The sequence below is a fragment of the Thrips palmi genome, unplaced genomic scaffold (assembly GCF_012932325.1).
Source record: "Thrips palmi isolate BJ-2018 unplaced genomic scaffold, TpBJ-2018v1 HiC_scaffold_18, whole genome shotgun sequence".
Lineage (NCBI taxonomy): Eukaryota > Metazoa > Arthropoda > Insecta > Thysanoptera > Thripidae > Thrips > Thrips palmi.
In genome coordinates, this window is record NW_023144627.1 from 16,696,332 (window position 1) to 16,717,805 (window position 21,474).

Here is a 21,474-nt window from a genome sequence, read left to right on the forward strand (position 1 = left end):
GCAGCCAGCCAGGCAGCCAGACAGACAGACAGACAGGCAGACAGGCAGACAGGCAGGCAGACAGGCAGACAGCCAGGCAGACAGCCAGGCAGACAGCCCCAGACGGGGCGCCGGCCCCCCGGGCTGGAAGCAGTAACATGAGCCACCTGTGATAGGCAACCCCAGAGCCCATTCACGGCGTCCTGTGATGTCGCCGTCGCCACCGTCACACGTCGAAAAAGGGGGAAGACCACAGTGGGGGGAAAGGAGAGTTCTCAATCCGAGAACATTTGCTGCACATCCATCAATGAGGTGTGGTCTTCTTCCTTTCTCGGGATGACGAGCAGTTTGCGCGCGTACCTCGCGGAGCGGCGCGTTTAAACCCCAACACCGGGCGACACGCCAACAACGGGGCGAGGTTCGCACGCATCCCCGCGTGCAGATCCAGCGGCTTAGCCAAACAAAGCAGTGATGCACCCGCAACAGCTGCCGCCCGCTGCATCGTGCTGCATCGTGCTGCATCCCGACGCGGCGGCCGCGGCCCCACCGCCCAGTGCACCGCGCTGCACCCCGCTGCCAGCCCCGGCGGCCCGGCACACCTCCATGAATTTTAAACGGCCGCCGTTATGGCCCCGTTCATGCTTTCCCGGCCAGCCAGGCGGGCCAAGCTGTCTCTCTCGCACTCACAGGGCGCCACGGGAGAGAGAGGGAGGGAGAGAGAGAGAGAGAGAGAGAGAGAGAGGGTGCAACCCCTCACCCGTCGTCAACGAGGCGCGCGGCCCCGCCAGCCTCGCCTTCGCCGACCCCAAGGCAGCCTCGGCCAGCCGAGTCGCGCTTTCTTTTCAAGGAACATCTTCCTCTTTGTCGACCTCGGGAAAATGGGACCGGGCCGCGCAGTCCTTGCGTAAGCCGCGTCCAGCCAGGTATAGCGGCTCCGAATCCGAAACTCCCATTCCCCAATCAACGTGGCCGCGCCTGGCTGGGCCTGGCTGGGTGGGGCGGTGGGGCCAGCCCGTCCAGGCTCTGTCCGCGGGCCGCGCTGAAATAGCGGGGCCGAAACACAATACAGGAAGTAAGGGGTTGGCGAGGGCGCGGTGGGGCGGGGCGGGGCGGGGCGGGGTGGGGCGGGGTCCGGCGCGACGTGGGGACGCTCCGGTTTCACTCAGTCAATTACCAGCACTGGAGAGAGGAAAAAGCGTCACCGCGGAGTCGCCTTGCCGCGCGCAAAACCACCGAAATCCATCAGGGTCCATCCGACGCCAAGAGCGCCCTCTCTCCTCTCCGACTCGGCGCCGTTTTCCGAGTAAACCGAGCGCTGAAACGGAGAGAGGCGTCGGTACATCCATGGCCCCAATACAACTTGATAAAACTTTCAGGGATGCCAGCGCAACTATTGCTTTATAAAAGTGAAAAAGTGAGACATTTTTGGGCTGAAAGTGAGTGAAAAGTGAGAGTTGGCGGATCGAAAAGTGAGAAAAGTCCGCATAAATTCACAAAAAATGACGATTTGGAAATTTTTTTACTGACAAATTGCAATAATACAGACATGGCTACCAACAAAAATTTATAAAATTTTAAAATATAAAAAGAGCATATGAGGAGCATTCTGCTCGCAAATTCTGGCGTCTGTTCGAGGTAGTTGTGGTGGCAGTTTTGGCGAGCGAAGCGAGCTTGAAGCCAATGCCTCGTCGTCTCTGTAATACTCAATTTTTATACATTCCAGCCCACTGACAGCCCGTAGGTACAACCGCTCGGTGAGCGAAGCGAGCCAAAGCCAACCGCCTTTTCAATCTAGGAACTGTGTTAAACTGGTCAACAGCGAGTCAACGCATTTAAGTCCCCTTTAACTTGCTCAAATTTAAAAATGTTACAAAGTTTTATGAACCGAACAAGCAAAAAAGTGAGAATAGTGAATTTTTAGGTCTAAAAGTGAGCAACTCCACTATTTCGTTTCAAAAGTGAGAAAAGGTGAGAATAGTTTGCCGCTGGCATCCCTGAACTTTGAGTCCACAGGGCCCCACAGGGTGCAAATGGGGGTCGGGCCGTTGGAAGGCGGGGCGGGGCGGGGCGGGGCGGGGCGACTCGCAGGCCTGGTGTTTGAGTTTGGCGGCGTCCTCGCACAACACTGCCCAACCTACTACGCATACGAACATCGCGGCCACCGCGGCCGTCACAACAGTGTTGCCACCAACAACAACAGTGTAGTGGCCTGCTGCCTTCATTCCCTACTTTTTTCTCCGCACCCGCAAGCGCGGTGGCAGCGGTGGTGAAGCGACGAAAAAAATTGGCAAACTTTTTTGGTCCTCCCTTCTAGGACTCTTTTTTTTTCCGATCGCAGTGCCGCTGTACGAGCGAACGCCTCAGCCGGTCCGAGTAAACATCCTCCGCTCTACACCGCCCCGCCCCGCCCCGCCCCGCCCCGCCCCGCCCCGCCCCGCCCCGCCTTGCAGCCCCTCCGGGTCGGAGGCCCCGGGGTCCACTTGACTCACTAACGGCCACGTCCCCTTTTTCCTCCGGATCCCTTTCCGAAAACGGCGAAACGTGTGCACTCCGGGCCGGCGGGGGAGGGGAGGGGCAGGTGACGTCATCGAGCAGGGAGGGAGGGGAGGCGGCCAAAATAGAAACGCGGCACGGAAGCACTGTTTGTTTATCAATGCAAGCCAAGTATAAACCTATGTATACTCTCGAGAGGGAAATGCAAGCAGCAAAACGGAATCCCGTTCCCTGACCACCGACAAAATGTTGCTTTTTTTCTCGCATTTCCTTCTATTTTTCCCGCAGTAACGATAATGATGATTCGACTTCCGCGGGAAACTTTCACTCGCCTGGCGAGACGGAAGAAGGAAAGCCCCAAACGATTCCCGCCAATATAATGAGCGCCACTTCGCAGGCCGGCCACGTGGAAGAATAACAGGTCGTGGCACAGCCAGCCGCTTCGCTGCTTCGCTCTCTCTCGCACTCGCGGGGCGTGGCGGCGTTCCGCGGGGGTGCGAGAGAGACGGAGCGCCGCTCGGCCAGGCGGGCAGCCAGCAGCCCGCAACAAAAACACGGGCCGCGCTAATGGGATTCGAACCCACGACCCCGTCCTGGCGGCCTGGCGGCGTGCGTGCCTTCATCGCGGGGCCGTTCTGTGCGTGCGCGGTGCGAGGCCAGTGTGCCGGCCGGCCAATTTCCGGCAACGGCCGCCATCTCCCTCCAGGGAAGGCCGGCCTGGAGCCGCGGTGCTGCCACACTAGTAGGAAAAACTTCCCGCGAGTGTCGCGAGGGTTGCACAGTGGGCAGGCTGGGGTTGGCAACCCTGCCGAAACGGTTCACCGTGCGAATTTCCGCCCAGTGTAGCAACACTGCGCTGGAGTGCGGGGGGACGATATAACTGCAGAGCGATACTGCCGGCCGTAATCTGGACCAGGCGAACTGGACCGCCGTTACGTTCGCAACCCTCTGCTGCAGCCACTGCAGCAGGCAGGCAGGCAGGGACGGGCACAGCACTGCCTCGGACAGGAGGCCCACACTCACCTGGCCAGCCTAGCGTGGCCCAGCGCCGCCCAGCGCGGACAACTGCAGCCCCAAAACGAGCGCCGTCCCGCACACACACACACACACACACACTCAGTCCGTTATGCAAACAAATACACCCTTACGGCACTGCACACAAAAGAGCTCAGCAGAATCCTGGAGGCCGGAGCGAGCTGGAGCGAGCTGGAGGGCGGGGCGTAGTGGGAGCATTCGTCCTGACTAGACTCCAGCCAGGACCTGGACAGCGCCGTATTATCATAGCCACGAGGGCCGCGCCATTAGACGCGGGGGGTGGGCCTAGTGGCGCCCTCAGTGCCGCCTAGAGCCGCCCGTAAGGCACGGCCTGGAGGCGCGGCCTGCACAGTGGGCCAGAAGACCGGCGGAGTCGGCTAAAACTACAGACGCGTTTTGAACTCCAGTGTCGCTAAACAGGCCTCGAACCGAACGTGTGACCCCACCAATGGATTCCCCGTTCGGAGAGCAATCCATTGGTGGGGTCACACGTTCGGTTCGAGTCCCATTTAGCGACTCTGGAGCTCAAAACGCGTCCGGGATTTGGGCCGCCTCCACCGGTCTTCTGGCCCACTGTGCAGCCTGGAGGCTGGATGCAGGCTGGATGGAGGCCGGGCGTCAACTCCTGGGGGCTCGATACCCACATCCGGCCCCGCGGGACTGCCGGGGCGTGCCCAGGCGTGCCGGGGACCGCCAGTAATTTACAGAGACGCATTCCGGGGTCGCGGAAAGGGGGGGGGGGACACCTTGTTAATTAAGATGGGCCGCGCGGTGCCTCCACTGCCTCCAGGTGCGAGGCGCGCGCATTAGAGCGGCGGACGCGCTGCAAAATTTAACTCGAGCGCTTTCTCGCGGCGACGGCGACAAAAAGGGCGCAAAGGCGAGGCTCTGGGAGAGTGCACCTCCCCCTCCCCCTTCGGCACGATTGAACCAACACGCGGCCGGCTGGGCCTGGGCCTGGGCCTGGCCTGGGCCTGGCCTGGGCCCCACATCCCGTGTTCATCTCCGCGCTCGCCTCGCCGCCCCGCCGCGCTGGTAGTTCGGTGGGGGCTCCTCTTGGCGACCTCCCAGCCGACCCGCGGCCAGCCAGGCTGGCCAGCGCGCTGCCCAGCTAGCTGGACATATAAATTAGGTCCACGGGGCCTATAAAGCAGAATTCAGTTGGTGTCCTACCGTCCCACCCCGAGCCCCGAGCCCCGAGCCCTGGGCCGGCCGGAGTCAACTCACATACATCAGGCGGAGAATAAAGTTTCACCTCGGAGCTTTTAGTCCTTTCAGTCTGGCCAGCGGCATCGTAGGTTGTGCCTTCCGCGGAGTCTGGGGCGAATTCACTCCCAGGCAGCCGCTGCACAGTGGGCCAGAAGGCCAAAACTCTAAACGCTCTACCGGCCTTCTGGCCCACTGTGCGCTGCCGGGACAGGTGAAAAGTGGCGCGGGCTGCACGTACACTGTACTGTGTCCACAAACCACGAGATGCATTCGGCCGTGCGGCCCCGCCGCCCCTTCGACAGGTGGCATGGCGGTCGCTCGGTCGGTGTGTGCTGTGGCTGTGGCTGTGGCACTGGGCGGGGAACGCACCCCGGGGAAGTGCACGTGATCTGTGACCAGCACAGTGTTGACTGAATGCATCCAATCAGCCGCACGGCCACTCGTGGCTCCCGGCCCCGCCCCGCCCCGCCCCGCCCGCCACGCCCCAGGCCCTAAATCACGCGCACACGGGCGTGTTCTAGTGGCCGCCAGCCCCGCCACTCACACGACGACCAGCAGCAGCCGACTCGCAAAAACACAGAGGCGCAAACTTCCGCTAGTCCGGACTAACGGACCAACAACGGACACTGTGCCATTTTGCAGTGCCGTGTCGTTGCGAACTTGCACCCGGCCACGCCACGCCACGCCCACCCCGCACGCGGAAAACACAGATATCCACCCTGTCGGCCGGGGGGCCAGGGGGCCGGCGGCGGGGGACAGAGGACATTGGGGGGGGGGGGGGGGGGGGCACTCCGGTTATAAATTCCCGCCCCGGTTACACCACGGCTACACCAATGCGTGCAAAATGTGCCGCGAGAGAGGCGCTCCCCTCCATCCCGCTTGTTTATTAAATTCTGTGGCAGGATGTGCGGCGTCCAATCAGCTTGCGGTCTCTCTCTCTCTCTCTCTCTCTCTCTCTCTCTCTCTCTCTCTCTCTCTCTCTCTCTCTCTCTCTCTCTCTCTCTCCCCCCCCCTCTCCCTCTGTTTCCCTTTGGCTTCGTCCGGGGTTGACCCGCGCCCACACTGTGTCCACGCCCAGCTCGTCATTACGCGACAATCCGCCCTTCAATTGGCGCCACCTGCCTCGCAGCAGCCGTCTCTCTCGCACTCGGCGCTGCCGTCGCTGCGGTTTGCAAAGCTTGCAAGGCTTGCGAAGCCGCACCATTTCGGGAGTCGTTGCTCTGTCTCTCTCGCACCTGTGCGGACGGCTGCGGCGGGAAAGGACTCTTGGAGTCAGTCTTCCTTGAAGTGCGGCCGGAGCCTGGTGGAGCCTGGCGGTGAAGGCGGCGGCGCGGCGGGGCGCCTGCGAGGTAGGCAACACGGAGACACGAGTGCGGGCGCATTGCCTACTCGGCAGGCGCTAGCAGGGGGGCCAGTGGAAAAGTGGAAAGCGGGAACAAGTGGAGAGCGAATGAAAGTTGGGGCGGCGTGGCACCGCACAGTGGGCCAGAAGACCGGCGGAGGCGGCTGAAACCCCGGACGCGTTTTGATTTTTGTCCGCCTCCACCGGTCTTCTGGCCCACTGTGCGTGGGGATTGATGGAGGGCTTGGAGCGCTAGCAGGGATGCACGCGGCGCAGGACACCTGCCCTGAGGCGAAGATAGGGCCGGTCGTAATGAGTGCCTCCCCCGACGGGTCGGCTGACGGGTCGCCGTGGCGGCCGTGACGGGTCGGAGTGCCGCGATAAAGAGAGACAAAGCGGAGAGACAAAGAGGGGAGGGAGGTCTAAACCGGACTAAACACAACACCGAAAGAGCACAAAAGAACACAGCACCAACGCGGCGCCGCCATTTGCAACTAATTTGGATGGCTGAGCGGAGCGGCGGCCGTTCCACCGACAGTTAGCGGCTTCCGTGGACAGGGAGGAAAGGACAGTCGAAAGGGAGGGGGGAGGACGGGGCGGTAACACTTCGATTCCGGGCCGACCTGTGCAAAGCACCACAGCGGCAAAGCGTGAGCAAAGCGAGCCCCGGGATCCTCGAATCCCAGCAACACGATCGCACGCACGGACGCGCCGACGGCGTCCCAGCAGTGCAGCGGGCTGCTCTGTCTCTCTCACACCCCTCCGGAGCGCCCCGTGAGTGCGAGAGAGACGGAGAGGCGGCCGCCCTGCCGGGCCCTGCCGAGCGGCAACAGCTCAATTTTCGCACCGACTCGCTCTGCTCTCTGCTCACTCACACGGCAATCGGTCCCGGATTCGCTTGCAGCGAAGCGAGGCCCTCCTTGAGCTGACTCAGGTATTCACGACGCCTCGCTGCTGGGGCCGGCTGGGGCCTCGCGAAGAGTGCAGGCAATCCCCGCCCCCGCCGCCATGCAATGGACCGCAGCGCGCAAAGCGGACCGCGGCGACCGGGAAGGGGAGGGACTTTAAGTGCGGCGTGGGAAACGCGCCTCTAGGCACGGCGCCACGCGGCGCCACGCCACTGCGATTTACGTCCAGATTGTCTCGCAGACCCGCCTCCAGGCAGGAGCCTCGTCGCCTTGGCAACGCCGTCTCTCTCGCACTCGCATGGGGCGTCCCCTGGGGTGCGAGAGAGACAGCGCGAGGGTCGGAAGAAAAGCGACCTAACCCGCCTGGCAATACCCCCTGCAAGAGCGCCGTCCGTGCAAAGTCGCTGGAGAAGGTCCTGGAGGACTTCCTGGATCGCCGGCTTCGGGCCGATCGGAGTCTTGATCAGCACTTGCGAACGGCGATGCGCGTATAAATGAACGGCCGCCCTGCCGCCTGCCACGCGCATAGACTCAGATAACGTGATGACAGCGCGCCGCCCTGCTCCGCCTCTGCCAGCGTGCGCCGCACGCGACGTGCCAGATCGTGTCTCGCAGCGGCTCAGACAGGCCTAAGCGTGGCTCTGTCCCCTCGCCTCGGCCGGTGCGTCCGCGTGCGGTGCGAGAGAGCGTGCCGCGTGCGTCCGGCGCGTGCCGCGCGCGGCCCGGCCGGGCGTCCGCCGCTGCGGCCGCGCTGCGTCCGCGCTAGGCGGTCCCGCGCTGCGTGACGCGCTGCGTGCCGCGCTGCGTGCCGCGCTGCGTGCGCGCTGCGCCGCGCTGCGTGCCGCGCTGCGTGCCGCGCTGCGTGCCGCGCTGCGTGCCGCGCTGCGTGCCGCGCTGCGTGCCGCGCTGCGTCCCGCGCTGCGTGCCGCGCTGCGTGCCGCGCTGCGGCCGTTCGCCTGCGCCTGCTCGCGCTCGTGCGCGCCCGCGGGCCGCGTGCGGCGGCCAGACGGTCGGGCGGGCGCTGGCGCTGCTGGCGCGCGGCGCGTGCGGGCCTGCGGCCTGGCGTGCGTGTGCGTGCACGCGCTGCGGCCGCGCGTGCCGCGCGCGTGCCGGCTGCGTGCCGGCCTGCGGGCTGCGAACGCCACTCCGTATCCCTCGTACGCCAAAACGCGCCCGCGGGCGCGGAGAACAGTGGCCAAACATTTCGGGTCGGGCAGCTGCCTGTTTTGGCGCGAGTCGCGGGGGTACGACACCTGGCGAGTACATGCGTAGTACCAGCTGAGCCGGACGATGCCAGCACCAGCCAGGACCAGCCAGGGCCTCGGCGCGAGTCGCTGTGGGTCTGCGCTCACCTTGTCAACAACGCACTCGCCTCCAATTCGAATCCACTCACCTGGAACAGACAACACAACAACAGTGAGTTTCGAAAACCGGACGAGTGTATCATGCTCTCCCTCCAAGAGCAGGACATCAGCGCGGCAGGGGGGACGAAACGCCGGAGTCGTTGCGAGTTTAACAAGCGCGCCTTAAGAAGGGCCGGCCGAGGTTGGAAGCAGGGGGGAGAGAGTGAGAGAGAGAGGGGCGGAAAAAAACACGAGGCCAGAGTCAACACGACGCTCATCAACCCCGTGGCTGGCGAGGCGGATAGCCAAGCAGAGCCAAGCAGAGCGAGGCAGAGCGACGCGACGACGGCGTCCTCGGCGTCCCCCTGCCGCCAGCGTCGTCGGGGACCCCGGACCCAACCGCCGCTCCAGGGCCTCCAAGGGTAGGGCGACCTTTGACGCGGTTAAATGGTCAATTCCAGGGAGCAAACTTCCGCCTTTTCAAAACGCACCCCGTGTTTACAGGGGCGGGCCGGGCCGGGCCGGGCCGGGCCGGGCAGGGCCCCCTCCCAAGGCCTCCCCGAGCGGAGAGGTCCAGCGAGCCTCAATAAGGAGGGTGTTCTTGTTGGGGGCGTCCATAAATTATGAGCTGGAAAACGGGTCCCTGTCCTGCACGCTGCACGCTGCACGGCAGAGAGGGCGGCCAGGCGAGCAGGTGGGGGCTAGTGCGGAAAGAGTGGGAGGAATAGCAACAAAATTCATAGCCTCCTCATCCCCCTCTCTGAAAGCATAATAAACAGGTGAAAATGGCCGGCCTGCCCCCACGCCCCCATGGCTCTGCACACTCCCACACGGCGCTAGTGCACTGTGCAGAGCGGCCCGCGCCAAGTGACACCTTCATGTCCCCACAGGGACAAGGGCAGGCAGGCCAAGGCACAGTACGGTCTGGCAAAGGCCTGCGCGCACAACACAAAAAAAGAGAACGGAACTGTGTCGCAGGCATAGGACAACGGTTTCAAAATGCTTCTCCATTCCCGTGGAAAAATCTAATGCTGGCTAAACTAATCCAAACTAATCAGTGTGAAACATTATCTTGCTCTGATACTAAACCAGAAAATAGTTTGGGAGATGGGTGGCAATGAGTGCATCAGATTGCGGCACCAACAGAAAAAATTATGAAATAAGATCGGCAATAACAAATTGGAGGATAGAACCAATAGCTAGGCTTAAAGTCTGAGCAGCACTGGCAATTGAACAATTTCAGCTGCTTGGACGAACAAAGCCCATGAAGATAGTAAAAGTAAGTATAACCCGTTAGACTTCAACTTCGGACAACCAGACTGGCATTTTAAATGGCAATGTCAACTCAAAATACTTAATAATTTAAGAGACTAAGAACAACTGAACAGCAGTTTACAAAACTTGAATAAAGTTCCAAAGTAGGGTTCCAAAGATACGGATCACAATCGAAGGTGACTCACCATGGCGTAATCAAGAAAAGGAGGGGGCATATTGAAGTGATGCAAAAGCTGAGGAAACTGATGCGGTTCGGCCTCACGTTGTCCAGCAGCCTCGGCCGGCAATGCGGCGCCGTGATCGAATGACATGATGAGACAAAGCTGCGATAAAACTAAAACTTGTGGCCGTTGAGACCTCGGCACACAACCAACCGCCAACACAATCAACACTCTTGATAAATGGCAGACTTGATTTTCGCCCACAATGGACACTTCGTGATTCAATAAATAGCGCTAAAACGACACTGATTGTGGAAAACTCTTCTCAAATTCAAATTTATCCAAACACGATAACTGAGACGCTGCAACGACGACAGGGACGCCGCGCTTTTCGCAGGACAAGACAAAACACGTTCGCCAACATAACAAGTGACAAGCGACATCGGAGGGGAGGGGTGGGGGTGGAGGGAGCGTGGCGCAGACGCCAGACGCGTCGCTACTCCCCGCCCCAGAAGCCTTCCGCGCGGCAGCGCGGCGGCAGCGCGACGAAAGGCGCGGGGTATTGACACAGCGTTTTAATCCCAACTTTTGACAACGCTCTCCGCTCCGGACGAGGTGGACCAATTACAGCGCCGCTGGAAAGAAAGCGGGAAAGAGGGGAGGCGGGAAGCCGCGGGACTCGGCAGCCGACGTCGAGGAGTACGGATCGGTGACGAGATGGAAATGCCGTGTTGGCGGCTTGGCGGCTCCGCGCTCGCGAGGCGGGCGGGACGGCGGATCCGATTGGAGGCTCCACGCTGCGCGCCGCGCGTTGCGCCCCGCAGAGGCACTGTCTGTTTGTTTACCCGTTCGCACGGTGTTTGCCTGTCGCTGCCTTTTTCCTCCTTTTTGTTTTGGCGGGGTATTTACTTTCTAGTAGAAAGTAGAAAGAGGGTGGCGAGGCGGTGTCGCGTCAGGCGGGGCGCCACAAATTCCACTCTGCGGCAATTTATTGCGAACGGCCGCCGAACGGTCCCGTTCCACGTCGAGCCTACCCTGTAGGGCGCTACCCCGCGCCGCCCCGGGCCTGGAAGGCCTGCACCACGACGAGGGCCTCGACGTGGACCGCCACCGCGGGGGCAGTGTGCTGTTTGAGCGATCTGTCTTCATTTCGCCTCCCAAACGCTTTCGCCCCGAAGACAAGGGCCTCCACACGGTGCTCGCCTCACCGCGACGCCGCGACACCCAGGACGGCCGCCCTCGAGAAAGCCGCCCGAAACGCCTTATCGATTAGTCGAATCGAAGATGGCGTGATTCGATTACTCGCCCGCCCCGAAAGTCCGGAGAGGGTAATCGGAGTTAATGCTAATTATGATGGTACAGTCGAAGCCAGAAGCCCACGGCCGCCGCGGATCTTCGTTTTTCTTATCTCCTTCCGCTGCCCGCCCTCCCCCGGCCGCCCCCGGCCCTGCCAGTGTAGTGGGGGGAGCCTGGCGGAAAGCCATCAAAGTCCTCTCGAGTGGAAGACTCGGGCGGACTGGGGCGGCGGCACGGCGCGCAACGCGCACAGCGAAGCAAGCCAAGCCAGGCAAGCGAGCACGAGGCACAGCGTGCATATCCATTGAGCAGAATAAGCGAGCCTTTCCGACTGCGTCCGCGAAGGCTTTGTCGCCACGCCGGCAGACTGGCAGGCACACTGGCAGGCACTGGCAGGCCGGCCGCCTCCTGTGGAGGACTGTGCGGGACTCGACGGGGCCCAGGAGGGCCTCACAGGGCCCCGCTGGGAGGGGCCCGGAGGCCCCCGGGGCCAACGAACCGAAACAAGTAGGAATCCAAACGGGGCCCCGCTCCAGTAGGGCCCTCCGGCCTTCTGTGGCGGCCCTGTGTGTGTGGGTGTGCGCGTGTGTGAGTGAGCGCGCGCAAAGTTGCCCGCCCTTGGTACTCCAGCATGATGGGCACAGTGTAGCGGCGCAGCATGCGGCGCAGCGACCGCCACGAGCGGCACTTGTTTGCATTAAATTGGAAGGGCACACCAGACTGGATTCGAACCCGGGCCCTTTGAACGAGGATGGCTCGGCGATCTGCCATAAAACGTGGCGGTCCAGCTTGTGGCGGCGGACTGGCCCACGAGATGAAGGCCGGCCTGGCTGATCCAGATCGGCCACCCCTCGGCCTCGGCCTCGGCCAGCAGGGCCAGCAGGGCCAGCAGGGCCAGCACCCCGTCCTCGGCACGGTTCCATTCTCCCCCTTACAGTGCGGCGCGCCGCGGCCTGGGCCTGGCCCAGCCTCTGGGGTGGCCCGGTGCCCCGGTGGGCGCGGTGGGTCCCGGTGGCCCCGGTGGCCCCGGTGGGGTGCTGCCCGGCCGCCCACTCGGGGCTGTTCGCCCCGCCCGCCGCGGCGCGGCAGCCCTACACAGAGGCTTTCATCGCCGCACCACTGCCTCCGCGTCGCGTCGCCTCGTTGTAACGACCACCTCGACGACGCCGTGCCGGTGCGCGGTGCGGCGCGGTGCGGCGCTGTGCGCTGGGGCACGACAACGACGCCGAGGTTGTTAAGGCCGCGCGGCGTGTCGTTTCCGTCTCTCGGCCCGCGGGGCGCGGGGGCGTGGGGCTCGGCGTCGTGGCCGTGCAGCGCGGCGCTCTCGTTGGCCGTTGCTGGGAGCCGGTTGGTCTCGGTGCGCGGCGGCTGGCGGCGGCTGACGCCGGCCTCGGCGAGAATGCGGAGCGCGGAGCAGGCCGCGCAGGGGGAGAGGCGGTTCGGCGGGAAGCGGGCCGTTCCATCAATTGGAGGCGACGCGCAGCGAGAAACGAACACGCACGCTGCCTCCAGCAGCCTCCAGCCGGATCGCACCAGCGGCGCGTCGTTCGAATACCCGCCAAAACAGGATAAATTTCCCTTCTATTCTTGGCCGCGCTGCGGCCGGAGAACGCCTGCTGGGTAGGCAACCCTCCCGCAGGACTGCTCCACGAACCGAATGGTTGCCTACCCAGCAGGCGCTCCGTAGAAACGCAACGTCGCTCTGTCTCTCTCGCACCCCTGCGGAACGCCCTATGAGCGATGAGTGCGAGAGAGACAGAGCGGCCGTTCCGCTCCGCGGGGAGGTTCCGCCCAGCCCTGGGGTCCCTGACCCGCCGCGCCCTGCCGACGCCCTGCCGCCTGCCGACGCCCTGCCGACGCCCTGCCGACGCCCTGCCGACGCCCTGCCGACGCCTGCCGACGCCGCGACTCGACTCACGTCAAGCAGTCCTCCACTGCAAACGGAAGCCGCGTCAGCCTCGCTCTTTCTAATGCCCGGCCAGGCCGGCAAAGTTACGTAGGAAAAAAAAGAAAGAAAAAAAATGACGCGACTAACACCATCTTCATCTTGATCGAGGCCGCTTCGCTGCTTCGCTGCTCCGCCGCTTGCGAGATTTATGAAGGGTGAAGCGCGTTCGGCCCTTTTCGGCGCTGTTTGCCCCACTGCCGCCCCGGCCGCCCCGTCCCACAGTGGGCCAGAAGACCGGTGGAGGCGGCCAAAATTCCAGGCGCGTTTTGAGCTCCAGAAGCGCTGAACGGGAGTCAAACTGGGCGTGTGACCCCACTAATGAAGTCCCCGTCTGGAGAGCAATCCATTGGTGGGGTCACACGTTCGGTTCGAGTCCCATTTAGCGACTCTGGAGCTCAAAATGCGCCCGGGCTTTTGACCGCCTCCGACGGTCTTCTGGCCCACTGTGCGTCCGCCTCGTCTCCGAGTTGTTTCACCAAATTTCGGCCGATCATCAATCACCATCGCGGGGGGCAGCGAGGAGAGGAGTGCCGAGGTGGAGGCCGAGGCTAAGGCGCGCCAGCAGACGGATTCCGAGAGTCGGTCTCGTCGTTCTGTCTCTCTCGCACCTATACGGGACGCCGCATGAGTGCGAGGGAGACACCGCGACGGGAACGACTCTCGGAATCAGACTGCAGGGCAGCGAAAGCGGCTAAAGAGATCTGTTTGCCGCGACTTAGGGAAGTAGCCCATTAATCAACACAGACTTCCTTCTCCTCCTGCGGCCCGATTTTTATTTCCCTCCGCGGGCGGGGACGTGACCCTGAAGAGCGGGGTATCCGCGAGGCGGAAGCGGGAAGCTGCAAGCGCGGGGTAGCGACGTTAACAGTGTACTCGAGGCAGAGGCGAAAAGGTCGCACTCCGCCAGGGGGAAAGGGGGAGGGATCTCTCCTTTTGCTCTTCTCGGGGGGCGCGAGGGGCTCGCGTCAGATGGCGTTCGCGCGACGGGTAAGTAAGTCTGTTAGCGTTCTGTGGGAGCGAGGCGTGGCGGAGCGGGGCGGGGCGCGCGGCTGGTGCCCCAGGCTGGGGTGGCGCTATGGGATACAACTCCGAGATGAAATCAAATTTCCTCCCAAACTCCGGTCGGCCTGGCCGGGCACGCCCGCCCGTCACAGGACGCACAGGGCGTGGAGGGCGAGGACAGGCTGCGCGGCTACCCGAAGGAGGGACCCCGACGGACCCCGACGGACCCCGAACTCTCCCTGGCGTCGACGGCCGCTTGACCGACCGCAGCACCCTCCATACCCGCACCGCAGCCGCCGGCAACCGCACGCCCGCGCGCCCCGCGACCACGGCGTCGACCGCCAGGTCGCCTTGACGCCGAAGCCAGCGGCCCAGCGGCCAGTCACAGTGAGTCACAGTTGGGGTTCGGGAAGAAACTCGGCCAAGTCGTCTCAAGTTGGCGGGGCGGGCGGAGCGCAGAGAGGGGCCGGCCACACTTGGCTAATCAGCGAAAGCGCTCCGCGTCACTGCGAATTTCGTTGTCCCGGCTGCGGCCGGCGAGCTGGCCGTGCTGGCCGCGCTGGCGTTCGCGACCGGGCTCCCTACGCCGTGCTCCACGGCCCGGCCCTGCCGCCCTGGCCCAGCGAGTTGGCTTGCTGGCAGCCCTGCACGGCCCTGCCCGGCCCTGCCTCCCACTCCGGAGAAAAGTTGGCTCTCTCTGCTGTGATTCCAGGGAGCCCTTGTTTTATCGCGAGACAAAGAGCGATGGCGGTCCTGAAGGCGGCGGGCCGGGCCGGGCCGGCAGGAGCATCCCCTCCATCGCCACCCCCAGCCTCCAGCAGGCCTCCAGCAAGCCTCCAGCAAGCCTCCAGCAAGCCTCCAGCAAGCCTCCAGCAAGCCTCCAGCAAGCCTCCAGCAAGCCTCCAGCAAGCCTCCAGCAAGCCTCCAGCAAGCCTCCAGCAAGCCTCCAGCAAGCCTCCAGCAAGCCTCCAGCAAGCCTCCAGCAAGCCTCCAGCAAGCCTCCAGCAAGCCTCCAGCAAGCCTCCAGCAAGCCTCCAGCAAGCCTCCAGCAAGCCTCCAGCAAGCCTCCAGCAAGCCTCCAGCAAGCCTCCAGCAAGCCTCCAGCAAGCCTCCAGCAAGCCTCCAGCAAGCCTCCAGCAAGCCTCCAGCAAGCCTCCAGCAAGCCTCCAGCAAGCCTCCAGCAAGCCTCCAGCAAGCCTCCAGCAAGCCTCCAGCAAGCCTCCAGCAAGCCTCCAGCAAGCCTCCAGCAAGCCTCCAGCAAGCCTCCAGCAAGCCTCCAGCAAGCCTCCAGCAAGCCTCCAGCAAGCCTCCAGCAAGCCTCCAGCAAGCCTCCAGCAAGCCTCCAGCAAGCCTCCAGCAAGCCTCCAGCAAGCCTCCAGCAAGCCTCCAGCAAGCCTCCAGCAAGCCTCCAGCAAGCCTCCAGCAAGCCTCCAGCAAGCCTCAGCACCCAGCAAGCCCCCAAAGGCAAGCCTCCAGCAAGCCTCCAGCAAGCCTCCAGCAAGCCTCCAGCAAGCCTCCAGCAAGCCTCCAGCAAGCCTCCAGCAGGCCTCCAGGTGCCACAGCGGGGCGTGGACACCACCCCGTGCCGCCCGGCCAGGTCGGCCAGGCCGGCCAGGCCGCCGGGCCCCAGTGTGCGAAGTGCGAAACTAAGAGCAGCGTCTGTCTCGCTCGCACTCATTACAGGGCCGAGTGCCGTGCCGTCCATGGGGCCGCCGACACGGCACTGTACACGATGGGTTCCGCCCTCTCGCCCGGGCCCGCCCCTGCCATGAGTCTTGGCCCCGCTTCCCGCCTTTCGCCAGCTTTTGGACAGCAGCCGGCCCGGCGGGAGGGGGGGGGGCGCCCTAGCAGCATTACAAACAGCAGCCCGCGCTCGGACGCTGTTTAAACTGAGTTAAGGAACTTCCCGATGGAAAGAAGAGAGGGGAGGGGGAGGGGGAAGAAAGCAGGGCAAGGGAAAAATACTCCCGAAGCCACACAAAAGGCGGCAACAAACTCCGGCCGGTTTCATTGGGATTAATTGGGAATAAGGCCTCCGCTGTGGCTTTGAAAAATCACTCGGGGACTCCCGCGCCCCTCCAGTGAGTGCGACAGAGACAGAGCGTCGGCCGGTCGGTCGGCGCGGTGAGAGAGAGAGAGGTGGGGGTGCAACGAACCCCTTCGCTTAGAATCGTCTATTTATGAGGAGGCGGGTTTCCCTTTTTCGCCGAGCCGCGGAAACTGTTCCATTGTTTTGGTTCCTTTTGTGGCGTGGCGGACGGGCCGCGGCCCGGCATCGGCCGACATGAACAGCCCACTCATTCCCAAACAAGACATGAACGGCGCGCGGCAGCGCGCGGTGCTAGTTACAGAGCGCCGCTGTAGCCACCACTGTTAATAAATCGAATCTAAAAGAGATTTCCCCCGTCCGTGAACACAGGCCGGCTATCATTTACTGTTTTGGCTCAACAGCTGTTCCGGCCGCCCTCCCCCACCCCATCCCCCACCCTGGGGCCGACGACCCGTGCCGCGCCGCGGCGCCGTGGCAGTGCACTGCTTAGCATTAATTCCCCGTAATTCTCACATCCTCGCGAGCCGATGCGGACACAAAACATAAACATTGCTGATTGTTCGTCGGCGCGGCACTGCAGACGCGAACGCGAAGCCGAAGGCGCGCGCCAGCAGAAGCGGCGAAGCGGCCCGCCGATCAGCTGACGGATCAGCTGATGATGGCCGGCCGGCCCCGCCCCGCCACGCACGGCACACCGGGAAACACTCACCCAAATCGAGTTGTCGAGGGCAGGCCACTCCTCGTTCAAGTCCCGCCTCATCTGGTCGTTCCTGGTGCACTCCTTGGGCTCGATCAGCGCGTTCAATCCCCAGACTCGCGAGAGGTGGCCCATTGTGTAGCACTTTGACAATCAGCTGATCGGATGTTTCGCGCCGCTTGTTTCAACTGGCCATTCATCCCGCGGCGGGTGCGTTCCTCACCCCCACCCCGACTCCGCCCGGACCGACCACACCGACCGGGCATCGTCTCGGGGACTTTTGGCGTGTGTCAGGTGGACGGGAAGGCCGCCTTGTGTCTCTATTCGCCTCTTTTGAAGTTCCTTTTTCGGCGAGAGGTGTGAGACGCGGCGTGCAGAGGACCGGCGAGCCGGACCGACCGCTCGTCTTTCGGGAACGCACCCCGCTGCCAAATTCAAAATGAGATTCGAACACGCAATCGCAGGGCGCTGCCATGGTGCTGCGACGCAGCGCCGTCCATCACGGGCGTGCGGTTTTGATCGCGCCACATATCTGCACGCGCCCCGACAAGTTTGATGTGCGATAAATAATGAAAACGAGCGCGAAAGACAGCCCGCTGTGACAAATGGCGGTGGGGACGGCGGCGCCATCTAGCGGCCGGGCCGGGCACCGCCAGGGCACCGCCAGGGCACCGCGCCGCGCCAGGGGCCGAGACGGCAGAGCTTCGGCCGGCCGTCGCCAGGGGCTCTGCAGCCCTTCTGTCGGGCCGCCGGGCAAACTGCCGCGGCGCTACCCCGTGCCGACGGGAGCGGCCGCCAGCCTGCGATGCGAACGCGTCTAGAGTTTTGGCCGTCTCCAGCGGCCGACTGTTGCTTCAATTTGAAAACGAGGAGAGGATTGAAACGGGCTGACGCCAGGCTCGCGGTCGGTGCGAGTGTGTCTGGAATCTGAAAGACGGGAAAATCCGTGAGACGTCTGTGGGGGCATGGTGGGGGAGGGAAGGGGAGGGTCTTGTTGTTTGCAAACACCCGATACGTTTCTGTTGTAACTTGTCACGTCAAGACTTCAGAAGAAATGTGAGGTTAGTGGCCGTTTGTTGTTGTCAAAGAAGGGATGCAGGCACGGTGTCCACGCATCGTTTCCAGGTGAGTTTCTATCGCCGTGTCGTCTGCTGGGTGGCTAAGGCGGTTCCCGATGGAGACGTCGCCTACAGTCAAGCAAGCTGAGGTGTAGGTCCCCGAAACTTCTCTCGCTGAGGGGAAATTTTCGTCGCTTCATTTGGCAACTTGGTTTCTCCTCCTCGGTGCTGCGGCGGCCGCACGGCCCAACTTTTGAGAATGGCACGGGTTGTCGGGGACATGCGTTACCGGGGCCAGGGCTGCCAGCAGCCTGATTCCGAGAGTCGTTTCGTCGCTCTGTCTCTCTCGCACCTCTGCCGGACGCCCCATGAGTGTGAGAGAGACAGAGCGACGCAAACGGCGCACTGCTTGCAGCAACTTGGCGTCGTCCTCGCGGAGGGCCTTCCGTGAGCTACGGCCGCGTAACTACATCAACAGGCCACCTGATGCGCTGTCTCTCTCGCACCCCCACGGCACGCCTGGGACGCCCCATGAGTGCGACAGAGACGAGGCGACGAAACGCTCCGCGATGTCCAATGTAGGCGACGCACTTCTTCACCGGCAACGACCTGCACCCGATTCTGGAGGGGGCTCTTTCTCTCTCTCTCTCACTCACTCACGTGAGGGAGAGCGACAGAGCGACGCAACCACCTTTCGATCCCCTTTGTTTCCTTTCCGTCCTATGTACCCTTTCTTTTCGCTCCCCTTGTTTCCACTGCTGATTCTGAACAGTGATGTCACCGCTCTGTCCCTCTCACACCCAATCGGCACGCCCCACGAGTGCGAGAGAGACAGAGCGAGGAAGCGGTGCCGCCTCTATCGGGCAGAAGGAACCGTATGGCGAGGATTTGCAGCCCGGCGCGCCGAATTAGAGAGAGAGAGAGGGAGAGAGAGAGGCAAGGAGGTTATGTAAACGTGCAAGTTCCGCGCCTCCGCGGCCCCGCGGCCCCGCCTTCATGCTCATGACGTGCTTCACGACGCCCAGCGCTCGGCGCTCCGCAAAGAGTTTGCGAGTTGGGCGCATGCCGCGAATCCTAAACAAACCGCTGGCTGGAGGCTGCCTGCCTGGCTGCCTGCCTGCCCGCCCGCCCGCCTGGCTGCCTGGCTGCCTGCCTGGCTGCCTGCCTGCCTGCCTGCCTGCCAGGCTTACAGGCGGCGGGAATGTATGGTGATCGGGAAACGAAATAACGGAATGAGGGCGAGTGGCGGCGAGTGGCAACGAATTGCTGACCAATGGCGCAGCGGCGCAGCCAATCAGGAGATTGGACGCGCGTGACGATTAACGAGGCAGACCGATGCCGGACGACGCTCTGTCTCTCTCGCACTCGTGCGGCGTGCCCCGGCGTGTCGGGGTGCGAGAGAGACAGAGCGACGGAACTAATTTTTCGGGGATGTTTTCCTTTGCCGACGCGCCGCTTCATCCGTCGGCCCGGCCGGGGCTTTGGCGGTTGGAATAACATTTTAGCGGGACTTGCTGACCGATAATCTGGGAAGAGTGTGTGTGTGTGCAGGGCAGGGCAGGGAGGGGGTGCTTGCTTTAATCCGGCATGCCTCACCAACATTGGCGTCCAAGCCTCTCCCTGGAGCCACCTGGCGAACCTGGCGCGGTCGGGTAGGCAGCCACCCCCACCCCTTTATCTTTCTCTCTCGCCCAGCCGGCATTGCCATGAATTTTAAAATCAGTTTTTATCGGTCCCTGGGCTCGCTTCCATCTCTCTCACACCGGCTAGCAGCGGGCCCCGCCTAGCCATGCGCCTCGCACCTCGACCCGACCAGGCTGCCAGGGCGCCCAGCGCCGACGGCGAGGCCGTGTGTGTGTGTGTGGGGGGGGGGACCTCCTCAACTCGTTCGCGAAATAATGCTGTCTATCCGCGAGCCCCCCCCCCCCACACACACACACACGCACATTGTCTAGTCTGTCCAGCATGGCGGCGGGGCAGCGACAACGGCAATCAAAATAAGCATTGCAGGCTTTCGGTGTGTAAAAACGTAAAAACGGTCCGTTCCCTTTGTCCTCAGGATAACGCATCCCGTCCGCTCGACTGCGCTCACACTACAAAAAAAAAACAGTAACTGGGGCATATTTTTTTTGGTTCTGCGGTGATGTGACTCTTTGTTGTGTTCGTTTTAAATTATTTTTTGGACCTAGACCTATTTCGCGGTGGGGTAAAATGATTTTCCCGTGGGGAAAGCGTGAGCTGTCAGACGCATTGCTGCGTGAGGAGGAGCAGGGTTCAAGTACTTGTACTTAAAAAAAAATATGCAAAATTTTTAACGGTCGTTCTCAGTGGCTGCCGCGGACAGTGTAGCGGCGATGGCTCCCAAAGCACTAACGCCCTATTGGTCACGTAGAAGAAAAGTTGGGTGTAAAATAGGGACTAGACCCGCGGCATGCCTTATGATACAGCCCCTAACTTGTGGGGGAGGAGAGACGTGTACTGTGGAAGGTGGGTCCGTGGGCTCGTGTGTGTGTGTGTGTGTGTGTGTGTGTGGAGAGAGAGAGAGAGAGAGAGAGAGAGAGAGAGAGAGAGAGAGAGAGAGAGAGAGAGGGAGAGGGGCCCTCGGCCAGACGGAGCTCTGCTAGCTTCACATGCTAATGTAAGGCTAACCGCCAGTGCCTGATCTCAATCCCCAGCCATAACTCCCCCGCCCCTCTTCGCCTCGGCAGCCCGAACCTCGGCCAGGTAAATAATAGCTGCAACGCAACCTGGCCGGAGGAGAAGGCTGCCGACAGACCGGCGGCGCTGGTTTTAATCTTCCCGAATTAATTTTCGCCGCGCACGACAGACGCGCGCTCCGAGTCGCCCAACCGCTTTTTAAATTAACGAAAAATGATATAATTTTTTTGTTGAAGCAGAAAAACTCAATCATTTGTCAGTTGTTGAAATAAAAGATGAAACGGAGTGCACCCACCGCCCTGTTCGCGCCCTTTTTCAACCTGGCGGGCCGAGTGTTGTTGTTGTTGTTGTTGTGTTGTTGTTGTGTTGTTGTTGTTGTCGACGGCTCGCGCGAAAGGCGCCAAGGCGGTCCGCTCGGGCCGAGGCCGCCGAGGCTCGGGCGAGAGGCGCTTGATGGATGGCAGGGATCTTCTTCGGGACAGGTACAAAGTTTGGCTCGGCCGGACAAATTATGCATCCCCGTGTCAAGCCCGTCTAGGCCGCGCCGCGCGGTGCCGCGGTCGGGGCTGTCGAGTACCGTAGCGTCAGGACGGCCACAGTGGATTTGCCAGAAGACCGGTGGAGGCGGGCGGCCCAAGTTCTCGACGCGTTTTGAGCTCCAGAGTCGCTAAATGGGACTCGAACCGAACGTGTGATCCCACCAATGGATTGCTCTCCGAAAGAGGAATCCGTTGTTGGGGGAGGGGGGACTGCAACTAGCGTTTCTAAAATTTATATGTGGGAAGTTGCATTGGGGTTGTGTTTCGCTTGAGTGGCTCCGAGTGATAGTGAGTCTGCTCTTCCTGTTTCCACCGTGCCCGTGATTCGTCGAGTCCCGACGCGCCGAGGCGTGGCGAGGCGTGGCGTGGCGTGGCGTGGCGTAACAAAACGCTGCTCCCTTTGACGCTTTGTCGCGGCGCGGTAAACACTTCACCTTCCCCACCCTTTGCATAACACCCGTCGACGCCTCTGCTCCGACTC

General features: G+C 62.5%; 1 protein-coding gene across 29 annotated transcripts in view; it reads right to left on the reverse strand.

Moving 5' to 3' along the window:
* Window positions 1–21,474, reverse strand: part of LOC117644419 (RNA binding protein fox-1 homolog 3-like) — a 177,527-nt gene that overhangs the window by 95,555 nt on the left and 60,498 nt on the right. For 11 of the 29 annotated variants that reach the window (XM_034383877.1, XM_034383876.1, XM_034383881.1 and 8 more), the window contains exon 1: window positions 9,770–10,157. The exons of 5 other annotated variants lie outside the window; for them this stretch is intronic. In XM_034383877.1, coding sequence (XP_034239768.1) covers window positions 9,770–9,895 — 126 coding nt within the window. In that variant the 5' untranslated portion in view covers window positions 9,896–10,157. Of the gene's footprint in view, window positions 1–9,769; window positions 10,160–21,474 lie in introns of those variants that run through there. 13 more of the 29 variants (XM_034383892.1, XM_034383885.1, XM_034383884.1 and 10 more) reach the window with 3 other exon arrangements.